The sequence below is a fragment of the Primulina eburnea genome, chromosome 1 (genome assembly GCF_022965805.1).
Source record: "Primulina eburnea isolate SZY01 chromosome 1, ASM2296580v1, whole genome shotgun sequence".
NCBI classification, from domain to species: domain Eukaryota; kingdom Viridiplantae; phylum Streptophyta; class Magnoliopsida; order Lamiales; family Gesneriaceae; genus Primulina; species Primulina eburnea.
Genome location: NC_133101.1, coordinates 8,457,924 through 8,483,330, shown reverse-complemented (window position 1 = coordinate 8,483,330; position 25,407 = coordinate 8,457,924). Strand labels below are relative to the sequence as shown.

The following is a 25,407-nucleotide window of genomic DNA, read 5'->3' as shown; positions in this document are numbered from 1 at the left end:
TAAAGCCAATTTATAAATTAAAACAAATTAAATGACAAATATTAATGTAACGAACATGTGATATCCCGATTTCGGACTTCCTTGAATGAATTTTTTTTTAAAAATAAAAAATAATTTTCAAATTTTTTTTATCAAAACACATATTTAAATTTTTTTACTTATAAAACGTTAAAACATTTTTAAAATAATTGTCCAAACAGAGGTTATCAAAACAATTTTTAACCTCATATATATCACACTGGAACGTTTCAGGAAAACTTCAATATCACTATAGTTTGTGCATCAAAACTTTTTTTACTCTATATATATTTATATCACACTCTTAACATTAAAAGAAAATTTCAATATTATTATATTTATTGTACCAAAACGTTTTTTTACTCTTATATATATATATATATATTACACGGTTTAAGGAAAATTTCAATATTATTGGCTAACACACCGAAATTTGGATGATTAATGACTTTTTTTCTATGGTTAATTTAAAAGGCAAATTTTATTTAAGATTAAAACTTCCCAATACAGAAGATGCACTAAGTCAAACCTGTTTTTTTTTGATCAACTTTCTTCGATTGCTCTAATAATTGCTTTCACACTTGCAACCTTTCATATTCTCGGCTATTTATTATTAGTATTATTATTAGTATTATTATTATTATTATTATTTGTAAGATCTTATTATTTGTAAGATCAAATTTTTTTATGATAAATAAATTACGTGAGATATGTTAAATAAATTTTTATTACAGTAGAAGGGTATGACCGTACACGCATGTTAAATAAATTTTTATTCTCATGCGTGTACGGTCATACCTTTATACTGTAATAAAAATTTATTTAACAAATCTCACGTAATTTATTTATCATACAAAAATTTGATCTTACAAATAATATTAGTAATAATAAATAAATAGCCGAAAATATGAAAGGTTGCAAGCGTGAAAGTTATATATATATATATATATATATATATATATATATATATATATATATATATATATATAGATGTATGAAGCAAAAGTTATTCAGTATTTTTGTGTAATAATAACCCGGCGGGGTTGGTGAGGTTTCTCCAAGGATAATGGGTTCCCAGCATGAAATCGAAATGGAAGTTTCTGCAGAGAATAAAAATGGTGATGCCCATAAAATTATCTCAGACAGAAAATATTTGCCTTATGCTCCACAATCAAAGGTATGGACTTTTAATCCTTTTTTTTTTCCTATATTATAGTTGCAAGGTAATCTCCATGAACGATCACTAGGAAAAAATGATCAAATCCATTCAAAGACAAATGAACATATCAATTGATGATTAAAAGTCATGAAGAAAAATGCAAAAGCAACGAAAAATACATTAAAAGACTGAAATTTTTCTAACTCAGGCATTGACTTCAGAAAAGAGAACAAAATATCCGTCACAAACTTAACTATTGAAGATCAACAATTATTCCGTCCCAGGCCTTTTAATTTTCTAAAAGACAATAAACTCAGGCTTGATCAGTAGATAATGAAAAAGAATAGTTAAAAAGTAAAAACAAATCAAATAACAATTTGAAACTTTCAGAAAATCAAATCTATCAGTTTCCCCACAGGTGACAACCCTGTGAATTAAGAACTCATGCCTAATCACTTATGCATGTATAATCAATCTAAAGAAACAGCAAGAAAATGAAATCATAGACTATTTTACGGCCATGTATCCCAGTTTTAGGCAGATGCTTTATTCCTTCTTATCCTAAACCCAAATATAAAGCAAATTCAATAAAACAAGATTTTTCTCGCCCACAAGAAAAATCAACTCGGTGTCTTCTTCACCGACAAAGACCAGCTAGAAACAATCAAAATTTGTGGGGCTTGGCTGAGTCACATAAAAAAAGAAATCTACACAAAGATGATCAAATGGGCTGGTTAATTATATTCACCCCTTTCAGTGGATTAGATAGATTATATCAAAAATTGAGAGGAAAAAATATAACCAACTGTAAATAGGCTTCAAAATTCTTGTCACTGTAAATGCACAAAATCTGATTATGTAAACTTGTCACTGTAAATGCACAAAATTCTTGTAGATATTACCGCAACTATCTCACCTTAGATATTTTTTGGGGGGCTTGCAAACACTCACCCACACCCCTCTCAAAATATGCATGCAACAGCAATTTTATTAGTCCTAATTCCCTCGTTCTCTCTCACAATTTCTTTCCTTTTCAAATTCTATTAATACCTTTCTCTCTACCTTTCTCCACTCACATATATCAACAATATACAATCTTAATGAACATGGAGGGAGACGAGGAGGTCCCGCGATTTAAGAAATTGAATTCCATCCCCGAGAAGGTGGTCAAGTGCACTAATTTTAGTTGTTGAATGTAATTTGCCAATGTAGTGCACATCTCATTTTTCATTTGTTAGTTCAGATGATTATTTTTATGTATATATGTTTACTTATGAAATCAAATCATTGATGTAATGAAAATGGAGATTATAATAAGTTCCCTTTTTTTTTGGGTGTAGGAATATGATGCAAAAAAAACTTTTCTCCTAGCTTATCAAACACTTGGAATCGTGTATGGAGACCTAGGGACTTCTCCGCTTTATGTGCTTCCCTCTTCTCTACTTGAAAATCCCACAAGAGAAGATTTTCTTGGAATCTTTAGCATCATCTTCTGGACGTTGACCGTTATACCCTTGATCAAATACGTATTCATCGTCCTTCGTGCTGATGATAATGGAGAAGGCGGTACTTTCGCCTTGTATTCGTACCTATGTCGCCATATAAAGTTCCGAAACAACCTCACCATTCAGGATACAAGGCTCCCATCTGATTCAAATTTGATTTATTATCAGCAAGGGAGCACTATAAAGAATAAGAGCAAGGCTTTTATTGAGAAAAGTAACACTGCTCAGTTTCTTCTAACGTTTTTTGTTCTTCTTGGCACTTGCATGGTCATTGGAGATGGAGCTCTTACACCAGCAACTAGTGGTATGCGTTATATGAAAATCATAACGGAAATTTTCCATCATACGTGTATAAATCTTGTTGATTTTTTTAAAAATGGACAGAAATAGGATCTTGTTTTTTATGTTAGAAAGTTATCAATAAGAAATATAAAGCAGAATATAGTTGTGTTGGTATCTGTTAAAATGTAGAACTATCGCCAAACTGGAGATTTCTTAAAAACTTGTTTCCGACAAATATGAATAGTTATATTCGAAACCCTATAGAATTAACCCCTTTAGCAATTGAGATCAATCGGTCTTGATATATATTTGAAATTTTTATTTCCTTCTCCCATTTTCATCTTGAATGTGTTCTTCCCCTTTGCTGCAGTTCTTTCTGCTCTTTCAGGAATTCAGACACTTTCCCCAAAGATTACAACCAGTAAGATATATAATGTGTTTACTCACATTATACAGTACCATGATAATGGTGCAAATCCTAATATTTATTTTTTCCTTGTCAGATTATGTTGTTCTCATGGCAGTTATTCTTCTCGTAATTTTGTTCTATTTCCAAAGATTTGGAACAAGTAAAGTTAGCTGCTCTTTCTCTCCAATAATTTTTTTGTGGTTTGCTACAAATGCTGCAATTGGACTCTACAACATTAACAACTACCATCCCTCAATCCTTAAGGGCATTTCCCCTTCCTACATGCTCAAGTTCTTTCAAAAACGAGGCCGAACCGGCTGGGAGCTCCTCGGTGCAGCCTTTCTGTGCACGTCTGGTGCTGAAGCAATGTTCGCTGATTTAGGCCACTTCAACAAAGGATCGATTCAGGTTAGAATGAAAACAACCAAATAGCACCGATCAGTGTATTCATTATAATCTCACATAAGTTCCACAAGTCATGGTGGAGCGATTTATAAGATTCCAAGGCTTTCCCACCTAATGCATCAAATATTTCGGGTTCAAAATTTACGTTTGGATTATTGTTACAGATCAAGTTAAGAAAATAACGATTTTCCGATGCAGTTGGCTTTCTCTACATTTGTTTATCCCTCGTTGGTGTTATGTTATGCTGGAGAAGCGGCTTACTTGATCCAGAACCCAGAAAAATTAAGCACCGCATATTATAGCTCCATTCCCACTCCGGTGTACTGGCCAATGTTCGTTATCGCCAACTTATCTGCTGTTGTGGCCAGCCAATCTATGATAACTGCAACATTTTCTATCGTTAAGCAATCTCTTGCTCTCGGATGCTTCCCTCGAGTTAACATGTTCCATACGTCCTCGACGCACGAGGGTCAAGTCTATTCTCCAGAAGTCAATTTCATTGTTGGGATTCTTTGTATTGCTCTTGTTGTGGGATTCAAACAAGGTGTTCAAATCGGCAATGCATATGGTGAAAAATTTTCTCTAGTATCTTTTATTCATGTTAACATTATGATTCATCTGATTCAAGATTTCCTAAGTTTTTGTTTAAGTCTTTTTTCTATTGTGCAGGCGTTGCAATCATATGTGTGATGCTTATAACCACATGCTTGGTGACACTAGTGATGTTGGTCATTTGGGACACAAATTTCCTTGTAATCTTATGCTTTTTCATCCCGTTTCTTTTCGTTGAAAGCTGCTTCTTATCAGCAATGGTAAACAAAATTCCACTAGGGGGATGGGTTCCATTCGCAATTGCCTCTTTCTTCATGATCATCATGTTATCTTGGACCAGTGGAAGAAGCAAGAAAACAAAATATGATTCTGAAAGAAAGCTCGGATTTGAAGAACTCCGCAGAATCTTATACGAAAGCGACCTTCACCATCCTTCCGGTATATGTTTGTTCTGTGCTGATCTTGTAAATGGAATCCCACCAATTATCAGACACTATATTCATAACACAAATTCTCTTCGGGAAATCACCATCATCGTAACCATTAGAACTCTACCGATCAAGACTGTGCTACCGGAAGAGCGGTTTGAGGTCGGGAAAGTGGGGTTCGATGGAGTTTACAAATGTTTGATTCAGTTCGGCTATAAAGATGAGCAAAGTTTAGCAGGAAATGCTGTTGGATTGATCGTGGAGAAGTTGAAAGAGATATCAGAAAGTACAGAAGAAGCCGAGAAACTCGATTCCGCACTCGAGAAAGGGGTCGTCTTTGTGACGGGAAGAACGATTCTCAAATCTAAAGAAAGCAATGGTTGGCTGATCCGTTGGACTATAAATTATCTCTACAGATTCTTGCAGAAGAACAGTGTATCGGCAGTTACATCACTCAGAATTCCTCCCGACAATTTCTTGCAAGTTGGTATGTTGTATGAAATATAAGGAATGGAGTCCTTGACAGGGTGTTGGAAGGGCTTATTGGAGTTTGATCTTGTTTGTTTCTGTTTAGCTTCAGCAACAGTAATGTGTGATTCAATACATGCACGTTATGCATGGAACAAATTAAGAATAATATAATGTAAGGAATCATAATCAATTCCATCTTGTGATTCAAGAAATTTTAATTTCTTGCCAAATATGAATAGTTCTGAATAATTAATATATTACATGCCCACAAATTGCTTCGAGACAAGAAAAAGATCGTACAAGAGAACAAGCGTAATATAGAAATAGTGCGAGACATTTCAAAGATCAACTAAACATGAAGGATGAGAATCCATGGGCACTTCTTGGACCTCTATTTTGTCCAAATCAAGGACTTTAAAGATAGATTTAAATTAACTATATCATACATAAAATACAACGAGAAAAGTAGTTGAAGCTGGCCATCCCCTTGTCCAAACTGAAACATAGTTCTTACCCCATAGCATATTTCTGAGTCCAGCTCCTTGCGGTGGTCTCATACTTGCTCCGGTCTATCTTGTACATATGAGCAATCTCAGGCACCAAAGGATCATCAGGGTTCGGGTCCGTCAACAAAGAACAGATAGAAAGCAACACCTAGAATTGGAAAAAATCATTTCAACTACTATAAGAAAAGTGCGGCGGTATGTTATTATTGGTGAAAGTTGATTGATCAAACATAATTAAGAGAGTAGGTAATAAATACAACCTTGGAAATAGTAAGGGCAGGGCTCCACTGCTCCTTCAGTATGTCAAGGCATATGCTTCCATTGCTGTTTATATTTGGGTGGAAAACTTTTGTCCTGAAAACAACCTGTGAAAACAAGATGAATACACAACATATTTAAATTTATTCAAAAAGCCGCATAGTGAAAGTTAGGGAATGATAACAGAAGAGCAAATCTAATGGCCGAATCATTAGGATCAAGGGCAGATCTAGTAGCAGGCAGTGGGCTCATCATAACTCGCCGGCCTCATCAGCATGACGTCCCAGCGGAGAGTGGGTCTCAGTCCATCCATAAAATGCCTCAGCTTCTGGGCGGCATCTCCTGCTATCATGGGCACAAAGTGGCAGCCCCTGTCAAACTTGCGGATGAACTCCGCCACAGATAGATCCCCCTGTCGGAGGCCCATGAACTCTCTCGTCAGGCGGCCCCTGACGTCAGCTGGGAAATACTTCCCGAAAAACATCTCCCTGAACCTGGCCCATGTGAGGGTAGCCACATCCACAGCATGTGCGGCTCCCTCCCACCACAGGGACGCGTCATCCCTCAGCATATAAATGGCGCACCTGGCCCGGTTGCCATCCCTCATCCCCAGATAATCAAAATGCAACTCCAACGACCTAATCCATCCCTCTGCAACAAATGGATCAGTAGTACCCCCAAACTCCTTCGGATTGAGCCTACGGAACTGCTCAAAGATGTCAGTCTGTTGCCTAGGAGCCTGTTGCACCCGCTCCAAAAGTCTAACCATATCCTCAAGAACTCGGGTAGCTGGGTCCCCTGGCGGTGGTGGTGGAGGCCCTCTGCCATCCTCAGGGATATCATCCATTCTAACCATCCTGGGCTCGCGTCTGGGAGGCATATGTGATTACAGTCCAATTAAAACATAACCCATCATGCAATTAATCTAGTTTTGAAATTAGTGGACCTTACGGTGTATAAACAGTTAAACATAAGCAGTAAATCATCATAATGCGTAAATCATGAAATAATGCAGGTGATAACAGTAAATCATTTAAAACATTTAAATCATAAAAGCTTACAGACTTGAGGCTTGAAGACTGAGCGGCAGAAGCTGACGGTGGCACAACCCTATACAGGACCTTGCTCTGATACCAACTGTAACGTCTCACTCATTTTAAAAGTGCGGAAATTTTTTTTATTTATTATTTATAATATAAAGCTCTCATTTTCGAAATAACATTTAAAATCATCGTATTTATCTTACCGTAAAAATAGTTCAGTTAAATTAACCAAATTCATCCAAAATCATACGTAAACATAAACCTATAAAATTCTTAAAATCATCAACGTATGAAAATATTCATCTCCTCTCAATCTCATAAATCGTAATGCGGAAAACATGTGGTCCTCGGGTCGTGTCACCGCACCAGGTCTGCCTACTCAGAGTTCGGCACCTCCAGTCTCCTCAACATTTAGCTCACATGCAACACACACGCCTAGTGAGTCTAAAGACTCAACACACCTGTACCAGGAATAACAAGTACATATACATAGCACACAGCAGTGAAAAATATCATACTCAACATATCTTTCATGAACTTAAAAGCATAACGTAAACGTGTCGTGTAAAATCATATCGTATTAAAATCATGTCATCATATACGTATACGTGTCGTGTAAAATCATATCGTGTAAAATCATGTCATCTCATGTCACCATATACGTATACATTTTTTTTTCAATTGAATTCAGTTCATTAGTTGTGACTTTCGTATCAGCTCTATCGTATCAGCTCTATCGATTGATCCATCTATAAAAACCGTGGTACCCGGTGGCAGGGGACATCAGCGACAGCATTACCCGCCCACTGAGCCCGGGCCTCAGCTCATCATATCATGTCAATGGAAATACGATCGTCGGGCTCCCTCTGGGGCCTTCTCCCGTAAACGGGCTCCCTCTGGGGCCTTTTCCCTCACGATATCTCCAATCATATCATCGTAAACATATATCGTCAGTCACAACCAACTCCCATCATTCAAAAACATCATTATTTTCATCACTTATCAAAATCATGCATATACGTAAATTTTTTTATTAAAATCAAGCATGCAACGTATTTTCATAATTTCATAAAAATCATATTCATGATGCATAAACATTTAAAACATGATAAAATGTGCTCAGTGCGCTGCCAGGACCAAAATCTCGCCCTGGGTGCAAAATGACCATTTTGTCCCTGGAAACCCGACCCCTGGACCTCTAAAATTGACCCAAAGCTTACCAAACTCCTTAAAATATCCCAAAATATTTTAAAAGCATTTCAGACGTAAGTTCGAGCCCACAAACAAAACTTAATCGCTTTGTTTTAAAACTCGAACCGGGTCCTAGTTTTAACCCGAATCGAATCAAAACACAACCAAATTTTTTCCAACTTATTGTCATATCTTAAAACACTTTAAAGGTCCTAAATCAATGTCATTAGATCCTCCTACTCACGGCTTAAAATTTCAGAATGTGTCCAAAACACTCGGTCCTACCCTATATTGCCACCTCATGCAAGCCTTTCTTCCCAATTCACGTCTCCAACATATTTAATATTCCTACCCACCACTATCCTCACTTGTCTAGCCCCTAAGGGTCACCGAAAACACCTTAATTAACCTCCTAAACCAGCTTAACGGTAGCATAAAGCTGCTGGACAGAACCCGCTCTTGACGAACGCCTCAAACTCTAGTGTCGTACCTAGCCAACTCGAACTTAGCCCTCTCTAGATTGAACCCAACCTGTACCAGCCCACTACTGGACCGTGACCAGCCCGAGGACTCACTTAAACATAGCCTACAGTCCCATGCAAATCGATAAGCACTCGCACTCGCCATCCACCCAACAACACTCACTCGCGGCCAAACCCGATCACCCGACTGAACTATCCCAAACCGTACACCAAACCACCCGACACTCTAGCCACATGCGTGATCCCTTCGGCTTTCACCAAGTGCCGTGTATTCCTTAGGCTCCTACCATCGAAACACCATAAACCCAACAACTTTGTCCCTAGACAACCACAAATCGGCAGCCCCCTTGCAACCAAGCACAAAAGAAACGTGAACCACCAACATATATTGCAAGAAAACCCACAAGAAATCAGAAATCCTTTATGCACATGATGGGATCGAAACTTGCATAAAAAAAAACATTCAGCAGTATATAAAACGAGTGTGAAGCAGAAAAAATGATACAATGCGTGCCTTAGATGTTTGGAGAGCAAGACCGATGTGAAGGATTCAAGATGAAGTTTTTCTTTGAAATGCAAGTGTAGAACCGAGACCCATATTTATTTAATGAAGGGAAAGAAAAGAACAATGATAGTTGGCTTGAAAAAGAAGTGAAAAGGAAGTGTGCCGGTTGTTGAATCTCAAATTAAAAGATGTAGGGTTATTTAATTATTAATGTTTCACTAACAATTATATTAATTAGTTTTTATTTTAAATTACAAGAGTTTAAGCCCAACAATCTTAAAAATAGGTCCATTAAATCCAAACACACTCCCGAAAAATATTTCGTGTTGAAAAGTTTTTGAAAATAATCGCCGAACCTTCAAAAAGTCCCTCAATTCGATAAAATTTACGTACCGTTAAAAATTAAAATCATGCGGGTAAAAATACCCAATAAATCCCAATTCTAGAAAAATACCTTTAAAACATCTTATATTAATTAATAAAATGAATCATGTAGTTAAAATAATTTTTCTGAAAATTCTCCGGTCTCCGTTTCTCGTTCGAACAGGAAATGAAACTTAAAAATCTTTAATGCATGAACGTTTAAAATTTCGTTAAATAAATTCTATCATGCATGAATTATGCATAAAAATTATTATACACAAATTAATAAAATAAACATGCATTTTATGCTTTAAAATAATTTAATAAAATACCAAAGAAATTTAATAATTTGATTGCATGTGGTTCACGTAGAATTTCTGATTTTCGGGACGTTACAAAAATAGTATTTCATCTCACATCATAAAATATGCCCACACATAATCAAAACCAACTACATACAAACAACTCATACCCTCGAGACATGCTCCAGTATATATATATACTAGGATAGACCACTGAACCTCAAATCAACCGTGACTCCCTCTAGAAGTATTCTCCTGATAACCTGAAGTATCTGTCATTGTCCACACACAAAGACAACAACCCCCCTTGGGGGTGAGCAAAGCTCCGTATGGAACAACCATAATATATACAACAACTATCTAAACAGTGATTTATGATATGCAATGCATGTATGTCGTGGAGGTATCAGGTCAAATGACCATCCACTGAACATATATCAGAATCAATCGAATCGCTATCAAATCTTTGTTCGAGCTGACACACCGGCCGTAAGAGATGATCATATGATAGCGTCGACAAATCGCCATCAAATCCCAAATCTCAATCAATCATCGGGGCCACTAATGACTATATTTTAAGGGCCACTTAATGTCAAACATAGCATCGTGTTTACAAACCCCATAATCAAATCCAATCATATCAAGGTATCCAAGGATCATATCCCAACGTGTGTGTCATGTATGCCACATCAACTCAACAAATAAGGCATATAGATATATATATTCTCAGTCAAATCAATGTAACATATATCATATGATACAGATATATGTCGTATGTTATTCGATCGCAACATACTTTAATTCTTCGTTTCCAGTCCACTGTAGTTTTAGATTTCAGCATAAAAATCTATCTAAATCAATAACATATTCATTTCAATCAATAAAATCATTCAAAATTAACAATATAAGTTTCAAATATATTTTGAAACTTTGAAAATTCATATCAAATTAAATTCATAACATAATTCAATTCCGACTTCGAATTCGAGTTTCTTGTCGGTTATTCTATCGCATATATTGATCTCGACTTCAAATACATGATATAACAGCATTTCAATAATTAAAGTTGCTGAAACCAAAAGAATCTTACCTCAAAAGAAAGCGCTCGACGCGAGGATTCTGAATATATAATTTATTTCAAGTTTGTACAATGTTTCGAGGTAGATTCGGACGGTAGAATTCGATTCCAACTTATTCCTCTCGAAACTTCAAAGGAAGAAGAAAGGATTTAACGCAAAAACTCGTTCTTATCAACTTAAATAATGTGCAATCTTGCCCAGGCAATAGAAATCTGGCGCTCGGGCGTGCCTGGTATGGCCGAACACATTTTGGCTTGGTCACACACTGGGGCGCGTATTAAGTTGCACACTAACATGACTTGTTATGTCCAAAACTATATTTTAAGTTTCTAATTAGCAAACGTGACCAACATGAAAGTTCTTGGCTTTCATTTGCCACTAGTCTCACACAATTTGGATATCGGACACGAGAGTTATGGTCATTCTACAAAAATGTGTCAGTGCAGAAACTGCAATACACACGTTACATTTCGGGATGATTATGCCCTTATTTCTAAATGGATTTGGACAAAACTCAAAACATGAAAGTTTTAGTATTATGTATTCGTTTTCTAATGAAATTAGTCTCATTTCATTGGGACTAATACACAAATAATTATGCTGAAAAATGTAAAATGTGTCGTTTTTCCATTGTGGTTCATCATACTTTTCAAACACAAATCAATTTCTAATACAATATTTCATTATCACCACCTATTTCTCACTTTCATTGTCAATCATATACTTCATACACTTAATAGCATAACAATTTCATGAATTATCGATAATCAACATAGAATTTATGATAATACGATACACGGTTCTTACACAAAGTGTTCAAGCGGATCTTTCCTTAGATGAAAAAGTGGTGACATTGGAGTTTTAATCTCAAAACACCCATAAAAAAATGCACGTCTATTTATCTATTGCATTTATTTGCTTGCTACTGTTTTTTAAGATGTAATGTTGAAACATTTTAAGTGTTCTTCAAATATCAAAATATTGCATATCAAATGTTTGATAAAGTTCTTCAACCAAAATTTTTTTACATTTAGCTTGAATATCTTTTAAATGTTTTATCAAAATATTTAATCGGTTTTTACGAAAAATTATTTTGATTTTCTCCTGCTTGATTTGAAAACCAAACTCGATTTAATTAATCGATGTTCCATATTTCAAAAACCGAGCTATTGTAAATCAATAACTATGTCTCAATCGATCTTATGTAATTTTTCAAGAATCAAAAGGAGCACGCATCTGTATCTGATTTTAATTGATTTTTAGGAGGTAAAATATTATAAAGCCCATTCATATATTAAAATAAATTGAATGACAAATACTAATGCAACGAACATGTGATATCTCGATTTGGATTTCTTGGGGTCTTTTCTCATAAACGGACTCTCTTTAGGATTTTTTCCTTTGCGGGATTTTCCATGTACCGTTAGTTATAGAATATCATAATCCCTGAAAAATGGACTCTTTTCGATACCAAAAACTCTAGGAATCTAGATAATTAATCCTGTAAGCCCTAAGTTCGAGTGCTTGGGACGGAAAAAACCACTTTTTAGGGGTAATATATTCTATCAGTGACAATGCATGGCTATGAGTTATTGCTCAAGCTGGACTAACATACGACTCATGACTAATAGTGGTGCATGAATATGAGTTGAGACTCATGTTGAGTCAGCCTACGATCTATGATCATTGCTATAATTAAGCAATAATTTTATCAATAAACATAAAATACAAATGTTATTTATTTTTTACATGTATGATAAATAACGCTCTTTTTAATTTAATTTATCGCCACACAAATTATTCATTCCACCTTCCCAACAGTTTTATAATATACTGGCTTTATAATTTTTACAAATTTGTTTTATAATAGTGTTTGTGTATAAATTTGAAGCTAATATTTTTTACCTTGAATAATACTTTTTCGGATTATAATTGACAAAATACTTAGATGTTATGAATTTTGGAGGAAAATTGTATAACAATTTTTAGAGTTCATAATATGTTAAATTAAATTTATTAAATTGTATTTAGCATGATGAATATGCTTGTTATTGTTATAACGAATCACACAAGAAGCGTATGAAGTCAGAATGAATCACTCATTTATCTTGTTAGACTACCAGCTTGGACTACAAGAAGAAGAAGAAGAAAAAACCCGAGAGAGAAAATAGACTCAATGTGTAGATCGCTCAATACACCATGCCCTGGTTAAGAACAACACTGGTTTGTTGAAGACGATTTCCTCAGCTTTCAATTTGGGCCCTTCTATGTTTCCGGCTCATTCCTCCTTGACCCAATATATAGTGGCCCATTTAGCTATAGAGATGGTAAAGCATAAATTATTTCACCTCAAATTTCCACCTTGGTTTAGCTTATGGTCCCTGATCAATTCCTCTGATGTCTCAGAGCTCAGGCACACTTCCAACATTGATGAGTCTTAAACAATGTTGGAGTTTAGCACTTGTCACAGGTTTTGTAAGCATGTCAGTTGGGTTTTCTTTTGTGGATACTTTCTTCATTTCAATATTTCCTTCTTCCACTAGATTCCTGATAAAGTGTGACCTTACATCAATGTGTCTTGACGTTCATGATGCTTCGGATTTCTGGTCAGGTGTAAAGCACTTTGGCTGTCACTGAACAATGTTACCTCCACCTTATCACTTAACAGTTCTAACCTTTCAACCATAGAGCTCCCTTTGCAGCTTCAGTGACGGCAATGTAATCTGCCTCCGTAGTGGATAATGCAACAACATGCTGTAAAGTAGCTTTCCAACTTATCAAATTTCCACACAAAATAAAAGTGTAACCAGAAGTTGATCTTCTCTTGTCAAGGTCTCCAGCATAATCATCATCAACAAATCCCACCAACTCATTTTCACTAGTTGTTCGTCTCTCACCATATACTAGACCATGATTTACATACCCTTTAAGGTACTGCAGTAGCCACTTCACAACCTCCAATGCTTTCTTCCTGGTTGTGACATAAATCTGCTAACCACACTTGAAGCATGAGCTAGGTCGGGTCTGGTGCAAACCATTGCGTACATGAGACTCTCTGCTGTGCTTGAGTAGTGAATACTCATCATATGAGCACACTCCTCTGAGGTCTTTGGACATTCATCACTGGACGTCTAAAATGAGCTGCCAACGGAGTTGTGACTCCCTTTGACTTGTCCATTTGGAACCTTTCAAGTACCTTCTATATGTATCCCTTTTGTGAAAAATACATCTTCTTGTTCAGTTTGTCCTTTTGGATCTATATGCCAAGGATTTTCTTGCAGGTCCTAAATCTTTCATTTCGAACTCATTGCTCAATTGATCCTTCAGCCTCAGAATCTCATTCATTTCTTTGCACGCCATTAATATATCATCGACGTATAATAGCAAAAACAATTTGCATACACTCGATGTCCTCTTAAAGTACACACAACTATCATATTGGCTTCTGGTAAAACAATATTCAATCATGAAGTTGTCAAATCATTTGTACCATTGTCGAGGGGATTGTTTTAGTCCATAGAGTGATCTCTTGAGTAAACATACTTTTTCCTCCATACCTGATATCACATGGCATTGCGGTTGTCTCATGTATATAGTTTATTCGAGGTTGCCATGCAAAAAGACAGTCTTCACATCCATCTGTTCAAGCTCCAAATCTTGAGCTGCCACCAGGGACAATAAAATTCTAATGGAAGTGTTATTTACAACCGGGGAGAAAATTTCATTAAAGTCCACTCCCTCTCTTTGTGTGAAGCCTTTTGCAACAAGCTTAGCCTTGAACCTTGGTTTCTCAATATCAATAATCCCCTCATTTTTCATGAAAATCCACCGACAGTCCACCAAATTATGTCCCTTTGGCAGATTCACCAATATCCATGTTTTGTTTTTGTACAGAGAGGTCAACTCTTCTTCTATGGCAGTAATCCAGTGTGTCCTTTCTTGACACCTAATGGCTTCATCATAAGTTCTTGGTTCGTCTCCACCTATTTTCTCTGCCACATTCAGTGCATATGCTATCAAATCAGCATAGCCAAACCTTGTTGGAGGTCTTATTTCTCTTTTCTCTCTATCCCTTGACAGTACATAATTGTCTAGATCCTCTTTCTCTAGATTTTCCTCACTTACTGTCTCTTTTTGCTGACCTTGCTCTGACTTTTCATCTCCCGATGATTGTGTTGTGTGCTCCACCTTAGAATGAAAACCATCTTTATTGTTTCCATGCGATACAGTAATTTCATTCAATGATTTTTTTTTTTTTTTTTTTTTGCAGTAGATCATCTTCATTGAATGTAATATCTCTGCTTATCACACACTTTCCCAGACCCCATCCTGAAGCCATACTCTGTAACCTTTTACCCCATCTGGTTAGTCTAAGAAAATCACCTTCTTGGCTCTTGGTTGAAGCTTTCCATCACTCACATGCATATATTCAGTTGAACCGAACACTCTAAGGTGTCCATAGGTTGCTGGTCTTCCAGACTAGACTTTCATGGGTGTTTTGAGATCTAAGGCAGTAGATGGGCACCTATTAATTATGTACGCAGCTGTATTGACAGCTTCTCCCTAGAAACTCGTTGACAACATGGCATTAGAGAGCATGCATCTCACTCTTTCCAATAGTGTTCTGTTCATGCGCTCGGCCAACCCGTTCTGTTGATGAGTGTGCTCTACTGTAAATTGTCTGGAAATTCCATGCTTCTTGCACAGTTCCGTGAATTCTTTTTCCACAAACTCCATACCATTATCTGTCATCAACCTCTTAATCTTTTTTCCTATCTAGTTTTCCAACAAGTTTTTCCATTCAATGAATTTCTGATGTGCTTAATTTTATGCTTCATGGTGTAGAGCTATACTCTCCTTGAGAGGTCATCAATAAATGTGATGAAGTATCTGGCACCCCCATGTGTAAGTGTTTTGGAGGGCCCCCAAACATCAGAATGTATGTAGTCTAAGGTAGCTTTTGTCCTATGAATCGCCTTAGAGAAAACTTGACCTATTTATGTTTTCCATGAACACAATGTTCACAGAAGTCCAGGTTACTTAACTTGTCCTTTCCAAAGACTCCTTTCTTACACAATTCATGTAATCCACGTTCATTCACATGACCCAACCTAAGGTGCCATAGTATAGTTTTGTCAATTGTATTCGTGACAGTGAGAACCATGTTATCAGTACATGTCTTTCCTTCAAGGATGTAGAGGCCATTACTTATGCTTCCTTTCATGAATACCAAGGTACCTTTGGCCACAGTGAGTACCCCTCCTTTTCCCTTGAAGCAGTAGCCAAGTTTGTCCAAAGCTCCAAGTGAGATCAAGTTCCATTTGAGGCCTGGAATCTATCTAACTTTAGATAGTGTTTTGACTCATCCATCAACAACTTTAACCTTTATGGATCCCACTCCTTCTACTTTACAAGCCACATCATTTCTCAATGAGTAACTTCCATCAATGTTGGTAAATTCATAAAACCAGTGTTTATGAGGACTCATGTGAAAAGAACTTCTAGAATCTAGAATCCACTCACTTTCTGTTCTTTCTAAGTGACCAAAAGAACATCTGCATATTCATACCCATCTTGGGCTACAACCACATCACCTGAATCCATCTCTTTCTCCTTGTGTTTCTTGTTTAATTGTGGACAATCCCTTTTAAAATGTCCTTCCTTATGACACAAGAAGAACTTTCCTTTAGAACTTAGTCTTAGATCTTGATTGAGATCTATTTTTGGTTTAAATATCCTCATTTCGATATGTCCTCTTACGAACAGCCGTTCGATTTGTCCCTCATTGAAGATGTCAGATCGTTTATTCAATTCTTTGGACATTAAAGCTGAATGTAATTCCTCAACCGTGAGGGATTCTCTTCCGTATATTATTGTATCTCTCAGATTTTCATAAATATCAGGAAGAGACCGTAACAATAGCTGTTGCATATTTTCTTGAATGCTCGCAAGAGCACGACGTCAAGTTATAGTAAAATGTATTTTTGAGTACAAGTGTCGATCCCACGAGGAGTGTAAATAAAATATATATCAATGCTTGTAATTAAAATAGTCAAGACTTTATCTAGAAAAATCAATAACCAGATTGGTTTGTTTGAACGAATTAATTGAAAACAATGAATTAATTTGATTGCCGACTGGAGAAATAACAATGAGATAGAATATCTAGAGGAATGATTTCACTAAGTTTCTACGATAATTCTTCTGGTTGTATTTAACTTCATGAATTCCTATTATTTAATGGCTAAGAACATTTACGTGTTTTATTCCTCATTTCCCAAGTGACGAATAAATTGTATCAATCAAACTTCGATTCAATTTTTCCTAATAAAAATCTAAGTTTAAACATTCAACGATGTGTTTCTAATGATCTATAATCCTAGTCCCTCTCCCGAGTTTTAGAATTAATCAGACAACACACAATTTATGGCCAGTAAATTGCAGTGAAATAAATGTAGAGAACACAATTAAACAAAAACGGAATTCAATCATCAAAATATCCACGTCAAATCATCGTATAAACAAAGCTACGTCAATCTCTAAAATGGAAATTTAGTTCATGATGAATTTTAAATAAAAACAACACATATTCAAAGGTTTAGACATCGAAATACAAGAACATATAAAGGCGAGAGAATAGATGACAAATCCGAAGTGTCGTCTCCGTCCCCAGATACGTCGCTCTTCGTATTTGTGATCGTTCTTCGCACTCTGGATCTTCGTCTCGTGTCTGCGCCTCTCTCTCGTGTGTTTTTCTCTCCAAAACAGCGTTTTTCTCGTGTGTTTCTTTCCCAAGGCGGCTGATCGTGCGTCTTCTTTCTCCAATGACGGCTCTCCGTTTCTGACCTAATTCGCGGATTTAAATATTTTTCTGGACGCACGGCGCGCGCGGTTGCGCGTGAACTCGCGCGGTCGCGTGCATCATTCTGGTCACTGGCACTCTTCTGCGCGCGTGCGGTTACGCGTGATATGGCGCGGTCGGTGCGCCTCTCGGGTTTTCTCTTGCTTCTGTGCTCGCGCGGTTGCGCGTGATGTCGCGCGGCCGCACAAGCTTATGTCGATCTTCTTGCATGTGGGCACGCAGTAGCGCGTGGTGTGGCGCGGCCGCGCACACCCTTCTGGCCGAGACGTGCTCGCACTGCTATGCTTGGTGTGTTTTCTTGCTATTTTTGCACTATTTTTCTCACTCCTGCAATGACAACAAAAACGAACAAAAAACGCATAATACCATTCGAAACTAACATAATTCAAAATGGATTCTTATATAAATTAAGTGCAAAGCTTGCACTTATCAATAGCAGGGCTTGATCTTCGATATCGATCTTGATATCAATATTTTCCAGGTCCAATATGATCTTGTTAAACTCATCTGCATGATCTTCAATCGATCTCGAATTGTGCATCTTCAAGGTATAAAGCTTCTGTTTCAAGAAGAGTCTATTTTCCAGTGACTTGGTCATGTAGAGTTGCTGAAATTTGGCCCAAATTGCAGCTCCACTCCTCTCCTTAGAGACTTCACGCAGGACCATGTCGTCGAGGCTTAGAATCAATGCACTGTGCGCTTTTTCCAACAGATCTTTCTTCTCTGAATCTTTGAGCACTACAAGAAAAACGTTATCTGTTGTCGTAGGCCTTTAAAAACTGTTGTAACTGAGGGTGTTGTTGAAAGTCCGTTCAACGACAACAGTTTTTAACCATTGTTGTAGCTCAATTTGCGATGGTTTTTAAAAAACTGTTGCAAATTCACTAGCGACGGTTTTTCATAATACGTCGCTAATTTTAGCGACGAAAATCAACCCAAATCATCGTCAATATTAGCAACAGTTGCCCATTAGCGACTGTTTTTTAATGATGTCTGTCGCTAATATTTTTATTAAAATAAAAAAAAATTACTTTTAATAATTTAATAAATCTAAAAAAAATACTTATAATCTGACTGTGCTAACAATATTCATGATCTTAAGTAACACTCAAAAATTTTTAAAAAAAATTAAAGCGAAAATATTTATCCTAAATCGAAACTAATTTTGTGTAAGAGAGAAAAAATTTTAAGTGTTGTGAAGTGGTGTGGAGAAAATGAATTGAGTATGCTGATATTTATAGACAATTTAGCGACGGTTTATGTTTAAAATAGCGACGGTATTTCATTTAATCGTCTCAAATTTGAAAACATGCGCTCATTTTAGCGACGGTTTTTATTAAACCGTCACTTATTTAAAATTAGCGATGGTTTAGATTACAATCGTCGCTATAATTAGCGACGGTTTTGCTATAATTGTCGCTAAATTAGCGACGGTTTTAGCAACACCATTGCTAAATTAAAACATGCGACGGGTTTACGTATAGTTATTTCGTGACTGTTTTAATTTAATTTAGCGACGGTTTTGCGATGGTAATTATAGCAACAGTTTAAAAAAAACCGTTCTCGTTTGTCCAAAAAAAACGCTAATCGACAACGATTTTCAAAAACATTTGTCGATTTTCCAAAAAAACACACCAAAAGAAAACGGTTCATAGAACCGTTGTCTTTTGCCCAAAAAAATGCTAAAAGACAACGGTTTTTGGAAAACCGTTGTCGTTGACCTCCTAAAAGACAACGGTTTTTACATAACCATTTTCAAAATGCACCTACGACAACGGTTTTCACTAAAACAATTGTTAAAAACTATACGACAACGATTTTTCACAAAAATCTTTGTCGTAGGTGCGTTGTCGTTGGGTGTTTTTCTTGTAGTGGAGCATTGAGGGCAATTTTTCTTCTCCAAGAAGTGCATCTTCAATTCCTTGTTGAACGAGCAGAGCTCTCATCTTCAAGCGCCATAACCCGAAATCATTCTTGCCCGTGAATATTTCGATATCAAATCTTGCTGAACCAATTATCTTCTCGCTAACCTGGTGCTTTGATACCAGTTTGTTAAAACGAATCACACAAGAAGCATATGGAGTCAGAATGAATCACTCATATATCTTCTTAGACTACTAGCTTGGATGACAAGAAGAAGAAGAAAAAACTCGAGAGAGAAAATAGACTCAATGTGTAGATTGCTCAACACACCATGCCCTAGTTAAGAACAACACTGGCCAACTGAAAATAACAACGAGTCCAGGTTGTCGTTTGTTGAAGACGATTTCCTCAACTTTCAATTTGGGCCCTTCTATGTTTCCGGCCCGTTCCTCCTTGACCCAATATATAGTGGCCCATTTAGCTACAGAGATGGTAAAGCATAAACAATTTCACCACAATTATCTTATAATAAACAACAAGATGCATAATGTTGAAAATTGTTATTTTCCCATTAATTTAACATGTATGCAAGCATGATAATTAATGCAATATGGATCAATATATGTGCTTTTCTCGACTAATTAAAAGTAGTATACAATTATATTAATAAATATGATCTTTTTTTATACATGAGGTTAAAATAGGCATTTCATTCAATTTTTACTAAAAAATGATTGGATCACGCGTGTACCAATATCTGAGGCAATTAAAATTACAAGTACCAATTTGTTATTTAATGAATAGTTAGTTTCCCACAAATACTTATAAATTTGTTATTTATAAAAATTATATTTGGATTACACTTTTAAAAAAAAAATTGTATTTATAAGAACTATATTTTGGAAAACACTTTTTTTTTAAATAAACATTTTACATTTTTTTTCAAAAAACATATTTAAGTTCTTACCTTTATAAAACGTTTTTAAAATATTTATCCAACGGAGCTTTAATGTAACAAAACAATTTTTAACCCCATATATATCACACTGGAACGTCTCAGGAAAACTTCGATATCATTATAGCTTGTGTATCAATATTATATATATATATATATATATATATATATATATATATATATATATATATCACACTCTAACATTAAAAGAAAATTTCAATACTATATATATATATATAACACGGTTTAAAGAAAACTTCAATATTATTGGCTAACACACCAAACTTTGGATGATTAATGACTTTTTTCTATGGTTAATTTAAAAGGCAAAATTTTATTTAATGGCTTGTATTCCCAATGTTTGTTTGGATGCACAAAGTCAAACTTTTTTTTTATCAACTCTCTTCGATTGCTCTAATAAGACACAAAATTCCGTTGCTTTCACACTTCCATCCTTTCATATTCTCGCCTATCTATTTATTATTGTTATTATTATTTGTAAGATCAAATTTTTGTATGATAAATAAATTTTTGTTACAGTAAAAATAGATCTTAGTAATAAACTTTTTTGTTTAGGGTATGACCGTACACGCATGAGAATGTGTGTGTATATATATATATATATATTATTTTGTGTGTGTGTAGAAAAAATCATTAAGTATTTTTGTGTAATAATAACCCGGTGGGTTGGTGAGGTTTCTCCGAGGATTATGGGTTCCCCGCATGAAATTGAAATGGAAGTTTCTGCTGAGAATGAAAATGGTGATGCCCATAAAATTATCTCAGTGGACTATTTACCCAGAAAATATTTGCCTTATACTCCACAATCAAAGGTATCATGAAATTTTAATCCTTTTTTTTCGTAACCTGAATTTTCAGACGTGGGTCACTTGATTTACGGCATATTAGCCTTTTTTAATGTTCAAAAAACAGCATTTCAGGCATGTCCTTTTTTTTTCCGATATAGGATGAACTAGCATTTTGGATACATATGATTATATATATAAATATTATGAATAAAATACATTTGTTTATCATTTCTATGAATTTCAAGAAATGTTTATTGTTACGATCCTTTTTGAGTCGAGGTTATTTCGATCGAGTTTCTCGAGATGGATCGATGAGTTGTAAGTCATCGGCAGAAATGTTTATTATTAGGATTGGTAGAAAATTAAGTTTGGTGGAGTCATGACTCTTGGTAGTAATATATGAAGATCTTTGAATGTACACGTCGTCCCATGTAATTCCTCCTGGCTCTCTTACATCCTCTAATTTATTCTATCGACATCCCTTCTAAAACTCCTATGTTTATTCCCCTCTCCATATACTTCTTGTCTTAATTATTTATTGTTATTTTTTGGGGGGCTTGCAAACACTCACCCACACCCCTCTCAAAGCATGCATGCAACAGCAATTTTACAAGTCCTAATTCCCTCGTTCTCTCTCACAATTTCTTTCCTTTTCAGATTATATTAATACTCTTTCTTTCTACCTTTCTCCACTCACATATATCAACAACATACAATCTTAATGAACATGGAGGGAGACGAGGAGGTCCCGCGATTTAAGAAATTGAATTCCATCCCCGAGAAGGTGGTCAAGTGCACTAATTTTAGTTGTTGAATGTAATCTGACAATGTAGTGCACATCTCATTTTTCATTTGTTAGTTCAGATGATTATTTTTATGTATATATGTTTATTTATGTAATTAAATCATTGATGTAATGAAAATGCAGATTATAATAAGTTCCATGTTTTTTTTTGGGTGTAGGAATATGATGCAAAAAAAACTTTGCTCCTAGCTTATCAAACACTTGGAATCGTGTATGGAGACCTAGGGACTTCTCCGCTTTATGTGCTTCCCTCTTCTCTACTTGAAAATCCCACAAGAGAAGATTTTCTTGGAATCTTTAGCATCATCTTCTGGACGTTGACCGTTATACCCTTGATCAAATACGTTTTCATCGTCCTTCGTGCTGATGATAATGGAGAAGGCGGTACTTTCGCCTTGTATTCGTACCTATGTCGCCATATAAAGTTCCGAAACAACCTCACCATTCAGGATACAAAGCTCCCATCTGACTCAAATTTGATTTATTATCAGCAAGGGAGCACCATAAAGAATAAGAGCAAGGCTTTTATTGAGAAAAGTAACACTGCTCAGTTTCTTCTAACGTTTTTTGTTCTTCTCGGCACTTGCATGGTCATTGGAGATGGAGCTCTTACACCAGCAACTAGTGGTATGCATTATATGAAAATCATAACGGAAATTTTCCATCATACGTGTTTGAATCTTGTTGATTTTTTAAAAATGGACAGAAATAGGATCTTGTTTTTTATGTTAGAAAGTTACCAATAAGAAGTGCAAAATATAAAGCAGAATGTAGTTGTGTTGGTATCTGTTAAAATGTAGAACTATCTCCAAACTCGAGATTTCTTAGAAACTTGTTTCTGACAAATATGAAGAGTTATATTCGAAACCCTATAGAATTAACCCTTAGCATTTGATCGATCGGTCTTGATATATATTTGAAATTTTTGTTTCCTTCTCTCATTTTCATCTTGAATGTGTTCTTCCCCTTTGCTGCAGTTCTTTCTGCTCTTTCAGGAATTCAGACACTTTCCCCAAAGATTACAACCAGTAAGATATATAATGTGTTTACTCACATTATACAGTACCATGATAATGGCGCAAATCCTAATATTTATTTTTTCCTTGTCAGATTATGTTGTTCTCATGGCAGTTTTTCTTCTCTTAATTCTGTTCTATTTCCAAAGATTTGGAACAAGTAAAGTTAGCTGCTCGTTCTCTCCAATAATGTTTTTGTGGTTTGCTACAAATGCTGCAATTGGACTCTACAACATTATCAACTACCATCCCTCAATCCTAAAGGGCATTTCACCTTCCTACATGCTCAAGTTCTTTCAAAAACGAGGCCGAACCGGCTGGGAGCTCCTCGGTGCAGCCTTTCTGTGCACGTCTGGTGCTGAAGCAATGTTCGCTGATTTAGGCCACTTCAACAAAAGATCGATCCAGGTTAGAATGATAACAACCAAATAGCACCGCTCAGTGTATTCATTATAATCTCACATAAGTTCTACAAGTCATGGTGGAGCGATTTATAAGATTGCAAGGCTTTCCCACCTAATGCATCAATATTTCGGGTTCAAAATTTACGTTTGGATTATTGTTACAGATCAAGTTAAGAAAATAACGATTTTCCGATGCAGTTGGCTTTCTCTACATTTGTTTATCCCTCGTTGGTGTTATGTTATTCTGGAGAAGCGGCTTACTTGATCCAGAACCCAGAAAAATTAAGCACCGCATATTATAGCTCCATTCCCACTCCGGTGTACTGGCCGATGTTCGTTATCGCCACCTTATCTGCTGTTGTTGCCAGCCAATCTATGATAACTGCAACATTTTCTATCGTTAAGCAATCTCTTGCTCTCGGATGCTTCCCTCGAGTTAACATGTTCCATACGTCCTCGACGCACGAGGGTCAAGTCTATTCTCCAGAAGTCAATTTCATTGTTGGGATTCTTTGTATTGCTCTTGTTGTGGGATTCAAACAAGGTGTTCAAATAGGCAATGCATATGGTGAAAAATTTTCTCTAGTATCTTTTATTCATGTTAACATTATGATTCATCTGATTCAAGATTTCCTGAGTTTTTTTTAACGTATTTTTTCTGTAGTGCAGGCGTTGCAATCATATGTGTGATGCTTATAACCACATGCTTGGTGACACTAGTGATGTTGGTCATTTGGGACACAAATTTCCTTTTAATCTTGTGCTTTTTCATCCCGTTTCTTTTCGTTGAAAGCTGCTTCTTATCAGCAATGGTAAACAAAATTCCACTAGGGGGATGGGTTCCATTCGCAATTGCCGCTTTCTTCATGATCATCATGTTATCTTGGACCAGTGGAAGAAGCAAGAAAACAAAATATGATTCTGAAAGAAAGCTCGGATTTGAAGAACTCCACAAAATCTTATACGAAAGCGACCTTCACCATCCTTCCGGTATATGTTTGTTCTGTGCTGATCTTGTAAATGGAATCCCACCAATTATCAGACACTATATTCATAACACGAATTCTCTTCGGGAAATCACCATCATCGTAACCATTAGAACTCTACCGATCAAGACTGTGCTACCGGAAGAGCGGTTTGAGGTCGGGAAAGTGGGGTTCGATGGAGTTTACAAATGTTTGATTCAGTTCGGCTATAAAGATGAGCAAAGTTTAGCAGGAAATGCTGTTGGATTGATCGTGGAGAAGCTGAAAGAGATATCAGAAAGTACAGAAGAAGCCAATAAACTCGATTCCGCACTCGAGAAAGGGGTCGTCTTTGTTACGGGAAGAACGATTCTCAAATCCAAAGAAAGCAATGGTTGGCTGATCCGTTGGACTATAAATTATCTCTATAGATTCTTGCAGAAGAACAGTGTATCGGCTGTTACATCACTCAGAATTCCTCCCGACAATTTCTTGCAAGTTGGTATGTTGTATGAAATATAAGGAATGGAGTCCACGACAGGGAGTTAGAAGGGCTTATTGGCGTTTGATCTTGCTTGTTTCTGTTTAGTTTTAGCAATAGTAATGTATGAATCAATACATGCACGTTATGTATGGAACAAATTAAGGATAATATAATGTAAGGAATCATAATCAATTCCATTTTGTGATTCCAGAAATTTTAATTTCTTGCCAAATATGAATAGTTCTGAATAATTAATAACATGCCCACAAATTGCTTCGAGACAAGA

General features: G+C 36.0%; 2 protein-coding genes across 9 annotated transcripts; one reads left to right on the top strand and one right to left on the bottom strand.

Moving 5' to 3' along the window:
* Positions 1 to 994: 994 nt before the first annotated feature.
* LOC140826152 (potassium transporter 26-like) lies at positions 995 to 25,239 on the top strand. 8 transcript variants are annotated; one of them, XM_073188326.1, is made up of 6 exons: positions 995 to 1,195; positions 22,411 to 22,879; positions 23,230 to 23,280; positions 23,363 to 23,676; positions 23,871 to 24,240; positions 24,342 to 25,239. In XM_073188326.1, exons 1-6 carry the CDS (start codon positions 1,085 to 1,087, stop codon positions 25,157 to 25,159), a joined length of 2,133 nt encoding a protein of 710 aa, XP_073044427.1. In that variant the 5' UTR covers positions 995 to 1,084; the 3' UTR covers positions 25,160 to 25,239. The 8 variants fall into 8 exon arrangements, with proteins under 8 accessions (XP_073044427.1, XP_073044435.1, XP_073044420.1 ...); XM_073188334.1 differs by lacking the exons at positions 22,411 to 22,879; positions 23,230 to 23,280; positions 23,363 to 23,676; positions 23,871 to 24,240; positions 24,342 to 25,239 and adding exons at positions 2,518 to 2,986; positions 3,335 to 3,385; positions 3,468 to 3,781; positions 3,977 to 4,322; positions 4,448 to 5,433 and having other exon boundaries at positions 1,000 to 1,195; XM_073188319.1 differs by lacking the exons at positions 22,411 to 22,879; positions 23,230 to 23,280; positions 23,363 to 23,676; positions 23,871 to 24,240; positions 24,342 to 25,239 and adding exons at positions 2,518 to 2,986; positions 3,335 to 3,385; positions 3,468 to 3,781; positions 3,977 to 4,346; positions 4,448 to 5,433 and having other exon boundaries at positions 1,001 to 1,195.
* On the bottom strand, positions 5,479 to 6,124 carry LOC140814299 (ubiquitin-conjugating enzyme E2-17 kDa-like; the record flags this gene model as incomplete). The annotated part of the gene is made up of 2 exons (XM_073173242.1): positions 5,479 to 5,883; positions 5,996 to 6,124. Coding segments are annotated over 2 exons (273 nt in total), but the record flags the coding sequence as incomplete, so codon positions are not given.
* Positions 25,240 to 25,407: the final 168 nt, after the last annotated feature.